The following is a 7,500-nucleotide window of genomic DNA, read 5'->3' on the forward strand; positions in this document are numbered from 1 at the left end:
TTGAGCTGAATACAGAAGCACTGAGGTATTTAAACCAGAGAGCCAACACTACTGCTCAACCTCAATACAAAACCCAGATTACTGTGCATTGAGATCCATCACTATAGCTCCTTCTGTCCTTCTCTCTTCTCTGTCTGTCTGTCTGTCTGTCTGTCTGTCTGTCTGTCTGTCTGTCTGTCTGTCTGTCTGTCTGTCTGACTCACTCACTCACTCACTCACTCACTCACTCACTCACTCACTCACTCACTCACTCACTCACTCACTCACTCGATCTGTCTGTCGATCTGTCTCTCTCTCTCTCTCTCTCTCTCTCTCTCTCTCTCTCTCTCCTCTCTCTCTCTCTCTCTCTCTCTGACTGTCTCCCGTGTCCACTCAATGCCTGTAGCAGTCCTTCTGTACTCAAGAGACCCCCACACTCTCCAGTGTTAAGAATTCCATTTACTTTTAAGTGGACTGGAATTTTCCATACGTGACTACAGCCTGTCCCCAAAGGAGGACAGCCTACTCTGTGGCTCCAGCCACACTGTGATGAATATGAATGACGGTGATAAAATATGAAGAGCATCGCAGTGCTTAATTAAAGGCGGCCAACCTGTCTCTGTGGATCAGTGGCTGCCCAGAATTTCAGCTTTCACTCTGTGTCCCAGATCTGTTCTGGTGGTCCCTCTGGCCTGCACGAATGTACACGCACACGCACACGCACACACGCACGCACGCATGCACGCAGCTTTAATCCGAAACTCTTCTTGGAACAACATGCGCTGTCATCGTCACTGTGGGGGGAAACCTTGCATATCTCGTTATTTCATAGGATATGGAAAAAATAACCTGTGTTTCAGTGGATCCATCCAATATAGTTATTACTATTTAGTCACATACTGTTTATTTGGTTTCAATATTTATAAAACTCAAAACAAACGTAACGACTTTCGAAATAATGGAAATAGCTGGTGCGACGCGTTGTGAACTTGTAGATCGGCTATCGACACTTTTGTACTACAAAGTAGAGCATTAATACATAAAAAAACATGAAAAGCTGGATAAATCGTGGAGAAACGTTTTTTTCCCGATGGCAATGATACTGTATGTCTTGTACACACAGTGGAAAAAGACAGGAAAGATCAGACAAAGTGATGGGTGGATTGACATGCAGTGAAGATCACAAAAGTATTGATTACTTGAACCCTGCTTATTGCATGAGCAATGGTTGTGTTTCTTCGCATCCCTGATTCCTGAGGACACCTACCTACAATACCAGGTCTGTTCTGTAAACTAGTGGCTCTCAAACATTTTCATGTCAAGGACCCCCAAATTGATTTGTATTTATCCCGCGGACCACCATTTGAAAAGGGTTTTGTGCAAGGAACAGGAAGTTGAAGTGGTTCAATTGTTACTCATTTTGCTGGGGACCTCTGGGGGTCCCCGGACCCCGGTTTAAGAACCACTGCTCTATACTCACCAAAGCTTCTATTTAGAAAGGGGGAGAGGTAGATTTTTTCTTTCTTCTTCGTAAGTGACAGTGTCTAGTTGGTTCCTAGTATTGAGCCCTGAGGGACTCCAGTTACCCATAAGGGGTTTAAGTGGTTAAATATTGATGCTATATTGATTTCTTCCAATTGCATGTGTGTTTGCCCTACCACCATTCATTTTGCAACGAGTGATATCTGTGTTGAATTTTAGATGACTGTCTTTTTTCCCACTGGAGGGGAAATGAGTGATTTCCTTTATCCCCTCTTCAAAAGGATACGACCTAACGGTTCTCAGAGTGAAAGGTTTTTTTTCCCCGTTAATGTTCAAGTGGTAGGGGGAATTATAATAGAGGTTACTAAAGGTCTCAAAGCTGCCCATACTGTTCCATTCTGAGAGCCTAATGCAAGATTTATATTATTTTTCATCAAAGAACCATATTAAAATGTTTCTTTTTAAATTAAATCTTCAATGAGATCACCCATGGGTAATGATTAAGGTTTAATAGCTTCATAATACACCACACTACTGTAATGTGAGGAAGTGATTGGTGTGGTATTGTCCCAGCAGTCTGCTGTTTTTACAGGATAGAGATGTACAGTAGCTACAGTATAATAAAGCTGTACTATGTAACTTTCCTGCTTTGCCCTGAATTTGAACCCTGGTCTCCTGCGCCATTGCTGAAATGTTTAACACTGAGCCAATAGAGCCTGCCTGCTTGCTCTGGGAGAAATTGAATTTGGACCTTATGGTCACAATTCTAATTCTGTTATTGTGTAAAAAAGAAGGTCTACTTTGACCTGAAGCCAAAGTTTGTGTCAGCCTTGCCCGCCTAGACATTTGAATTTTGTTCCACTTCACTTTAGTGAAGAAATATTTTTTGCATATGCTTTTTGTCAATGCAAGCTAACGGTAATTAAATGATTAATCACAATAATCCTGATGTGATGCACCATTGGCGTGCCATATGGCAGCCATTTTGCTCTTACTTCATACTTGGTTCAGCTTTCTGTCATTCATATCACGTTGCATGCGAACAGAGAATGGGGTACATGTCAAGCAAACAGACTGAATAGGGCAACATCTGGAATTGTGTGGTCTGCCTGCTGTTGAAGATGTACAGTAGAACCCAGATACAGTACATAGAAGCCATTTGTTGCTGTCAGACTTTTCCAGTAACTCAACAAACGATATGAAAAAGCTGAGCTTTCAGTTCTAGATGAAACACAAAATCACTCTGGGAAGTGATATATGATAAAGGATAACTGAAAGACAGTTTCCCAATTCTAGGCAAAAGGAATCGTGAAGAAAAGTGGATAATATGCCTTAAAGTGTTTATGGCTGTTCGCATGCGAAACAGAAAACTACAAAGCAGTCATTGTTGATTTTTCTACTTCCAACAGTTGTTGTGCAAATCCCCATCCTGTCACAAGCGAAGAGAAACAAGTTCAAAATCAGAATCAACTTTATTGTCACATCACAGGTTTACCTAACCTTTCACAGGTAAAATCCACTTGGTAGATCCATGCAGAAAAAGTATGTTTTAAGTAAGTTCACGAATGAATCATTAAATGTTTTTTAACTGAACACTCCTTATCAAATTGAGAGAAGTACAGTAATTATTCCTACCCTTGGCCAGTGGCCACAGACAGACAGGCCAGTACTGATCCCCAAAGGGCGGTGAGTGTATGTTGACCTGTATGTTTCACTGCACTTTGCTCTAATAGCAAGAGGCTCCAATGAGACCTGATTTCCCAGACTGTTTGTTCACCAAGGAAATGCTCTAAAAAACTTGATGTAATAAAATGAAAGAGATTGAAGCAATGAGATAATAGAATTAATTAATAACGCTTGCACTGTATGTTAAGGGAATAGAGGTTCTCCCAAAATGCATGATATACAGTGCAGAGGTTACTCCAGAACGAATGGAGTTTAATATGGTCCAGTAACCAGTATAGTGCTTGAGGTTAGAGTTAGAGTGGATGGCATCACACTGCAGATGAAAATGACAGGTTTTGTTGTGGGGGCTTCATCTGCCTATAGCTACAGGGCTGAATTGCTTTGAAGAGCTAAATGGCAGTATGACTGACAGTTTACCTTAATTCTGATGCATCGCCTTGCTTTTTTTTTTTTTTTTTTCAATAAAATGTGCACACAGCCGGAGCTAACCGCAGAAATCAAACCGAGACATTCAAATAAAGGCAGCGTGCCATCTCAACAATTCTCCATTGTCAGCCAAGCAGTCCAACTCAATGCTGATTAATGAGGCAGGGTCAGAGTCTCCCCAGGAGAAATGCATTATTATCTGTGATACAATGCTGGGCGGCATTTCTGAATGGACCAGGAGTCAGGAGAGGCAATCAGCGTTAATCACAACGAACTAGCACACACTTTGATCTCGGCTTCCCACTGCCTCCTCTGTCGGTCTGTCTATCTTGGGGAGCAGGCGAGGCAAATCGTAGCGCAGTGTACTGTCGTTAGATTGTGTTTAGTTTCTTTTCAAGGTCTTGGCTCTCACAATCACTGTACTCATGAATAAAATATGTCTGAAGGTGTTTGGTCAGCCCTTTGTGATGCTGCTTGCTTGATGAAACAGTGCATGTGCTGAGTGGAGATCCCTGAAATCTCCATTGATTCACTCCATTGATATACTGTAGCCTAATAATATATTGACTGAATCAGAGTGGAGATGAGGAGGATGATGATGATGATGATGATGATGATGATGATGATGATGTTGTTGTTGTAATGGTGGCAATTACAGCAGTGATGAAGATGTTGCTCAGTATTCAGTATTATGCTCATACGTGTTAAGCAGAAAGACAATGCTCCCTTAACTGCCTTATGTATCGATTTTGTTGAACCCAAATCCCTCAAGTCATTATGTGTTTAGTAAAGCCATTTAGTAAACTACTGCATCGGTTTGCCTTGTGTGCAAAGTGCAAAGCAATTTTACTATCGGTAAAACCTTTTAAAATACCTAAACTTTGTTTCTGTGATCAGGTACTTTTGTCAAGAACTCTCCTTAATCACTTTACTTTTATATGCTACATATTTTATGTTGTTAACAGCAAATCATATTCTGATTTGGCTTTCAAAGGTTTCAAAGTTGACAGCAATCAATCAAAGTTGATTGGTGTTGTCTTTTTCCACTGTACTATGTAAAAAAAAAAATAGCTATTTTCAGTGGGAGTGTAAATTAAGCTTAAGTCCTTGTATGTCCTTGATACACAATAACACACAATGTGTGTTATTGTGTATCTCAGCATTAACCAGGAAAGATGACTACATTTAACGTACTTGGGAAATGATTTTAAGTATGATAGTGGATATTTTAGTCCTGATATTTGGCATCCATCACTTCAATGAAAGTCTCAGGATTTATTCATTTTTAATTCAGTTTAGTCAAGCATGTCTAGGCAGACACCGTATCTCTGGCTATTCCTACAAGTGGAAATGAGTTGGCTAGCTTGACATGATCTTGAACCCATTTCCATTGCATCGGTGGAAGCAGATGAAAAAATAAAAATGTTTGAGACTCCACAGTTGACTGAGCCATGTTGCTTCCCAGGTGAGAGCTCAGGCAGAAAGCAGAGTGAGACCTGGGTAATTGCACCACTCCTCTGGACAGATGGACAGGATTAGGCCTCTAAGCCAAAGTACTTAAATGTTACGGAAACTCTATGGGAGTCCTTGAGAGATGGAGAAAGTGTGGGAGTTAGTGAAGTAGGAGACAGCCAGCCTTCCTTATGGGGCCAACAGTTCGCTGTGAATTTATTGTGAGTTTTGAATTCCTGCTAACCAGCATCCTTTTCCATATCTGTCCATTTCAGCACCCAGATACACTTTACAGTGGCCATTGATTTCACTGCATCGAATGGTGAGTTCTCTAAAGTCTAAATAACATAATTTGTAGGCTGATGTATGACTATGCCATTTTCCATGACCCGAAATCAGGATTTATGGGGTCTTTCTTGCTGGATATTATCTTTACAGTGTGAGTTATGGATTTGTGTTGTACAAAAGGGCATACTGAGAATGAATGGTATTCCCAAAATACTTAAACCGTTACACTTTGTACAACGTACTGTTTGCCTGTCTGTTTTATTTTACCTATCGATTATAAGGCACTTTATGGCCTAGCCCCTAATTACACCTTTGAGTTATTAACCCTTTACTGCTGGTTGTTTCTGAGCTGAAGACAAAAGTTGACCGTGCCTTTACTGTAAGGATCGCTCGACTTTGGAACAAACTTGTTCATTTATAACCAACGTCTCCACTTTTACAGCATAGTAAAGTATTTTTTTTAGCTGCCGGTTTAACCTAATGCTGTGCTTTACTGACCGACTCTTCCTGTCTTGAAAGGCAATCCATCCCAATCCACTTCACTCCACTACATGAACCCCTACCAGATGAATGCCTACGCTATGGCCCTGAAGGCCGTGGGAGAGATCATCCAGGACTATGACAGTGATAAGATGTTTCCCGCCCTGGGCTTTGGAGCTAAGCTTCCTCCTGATGGGAGGGTCTCCCATGAATTCCCTCTGGTAACTATCACCTCTGGGGCTGCTTGATCGGCTGTTAGAATCCCTCATCAAACAGTCAAGGCCTGATTACGCAGCTTAGACTTTTCAGTGAAGTGAGGCTGAATTTGCATGAATATTTTATGCATTCCCAGTGGAGTTTTCCATTTGCATGTGGCTTGTTTTATGCTTTTAATGTTTATTCCGATGTGCGGGTAAGACGGTGGTCATGTGCATCGATGTGCATCGATGTCATGGATGCATCTATATCTTTTTGGGTGAATGATGGTGCACCTTAGATATGCATAATTTGAATATTCAATAATTTTGAATTTCATTTGCCTTTTTATAGTGAATTAAGGTCTGTAAGCCTGACAGATTCATAAATTAATTTGGCTTCTCTCAGAAAGCTAATGTCCTCTGGCTGCTGTACAGTACACTTAATGAGGGGCATATCTACAGGGTATTGTCTCCATCTTTCCGTGTTTCCATGAAAATGTACATTAGCATTAAGACTAATATTGTAAGATAATTTCTATCCTCTATTCCCTATAACTTGTAAATGGGTTTAAACCTAAGTTAAAATAGTTGTTGTAGCTTGATATGTTGCATGTAACCAAATCATCATTTTATTAAATTGGTTTTCACGTCTTGATTACATTTTTTTCATAGAACGGCAACATTGAGAACCCGTACTGCAATGGAATGGAGGGTATTCTGGAAGCTTACCACCAAAGCCTTAAGACTGTTCAACTGTATGGACCGACCAACTTCGCTCCAGTTGTTAACCACGTAGCAAGGTATACCTATCTGGCTATCACACTGCATCCTAGCGCTTTCCTCCATGTTCTCTCTCCATTCTTGGCTGCAAAGTCAATCCTAAGGACAACCTTCAGTGAGTAGACAAGCTATTAGCGGAATTACAACAGTGAGTGATGGTTGCTCTGTCAATTTAGCAGAGCTAATGAAGGGAAGGTAAACAATCAGCTGTCTGGCTGAGATGAATGTAACTGGTCAGACATTTATGGCACCGGACATTTTCCAATCTACAGTAGGTGCTACAATACTGTGGCGTTTTGACATTGAGTGGAATAACAACCTCCATGTCTGGTTTGGAGTGGGACAGAGGATGCCGATGGGGTGATTAAAAATCAGGCAGTAAACTACGATGCTTTTCATCCGTGTGTTGATCAGACACCATTCAACCGATGAGTCACTTATTACTATAAGTGGTTCTTGCCATGCTTTTCACTGCTGTAAGCTTGCTGACATCACAAATAGTAAGATTTGACAAAATTAGCTCAGGGTAAATAGGCAGTGTCAATGCAGCGTAAAAGATTTAACTTGCTTTTGCTTAACGTACATAATTTCACTTCCATTAGATGAAGACAGTTGCACAAGGATGTAGTCTACCACAATCGTCTCTGTGCATAAATGCAGTCCCTGGTTTCCAGAAGGTGGCATATCATTTCCTGTTCCGGTACAGTGTCCCTTAGCTTTGTTTGATTGG

At 40.9% G+C, this 7,500-nt stretch overlaps 1 protein-coding gene across 4 annotated transcripts in view; it reads left to right on the top strand.

Moving 5' to 3' along the window:
- Positions 1–7,500, top strand: part of cpne5a (copine Va) — a gene marked incomplete at its 5' end in the record, with an annotated part of 91,920 nt that overhangs the window by 73,909 nt on the left and 10,511 nt on the right. For all 4 annotated transcript variants that reach the window (XM_080444602.1, XM_080444599.1, XM_080444601.1 and 1 more), the window contains 3 exons: positions 5,301–5,347; positions 5,833–6,014; positions 6,663–6,790. In XM_080444602.1, coding sequence (XP_080300728.1) covers positions 5,301–5,347; positions 5,833–6,014; positions 6,663–6,790 — 357 coding nt within the window. The remainder of the gene's footprint in view (positions 1–5,300; positions 5,348–5,832; positions 6,015–6,662; positions 6,791–7,500) is intronic.

Source organism: Gymnoscopelus braueri (assembly GCF_963280865.1).
Source record: "Gymnoscopelus braueri genome assembly, chromosome: 12".
NCBI lineage: Eukaryota > Metazoa > Chordata > Actinopteri > Myctophiformes > Myctophidae > Gymnoscopelus > Gymnoscopelus braueri.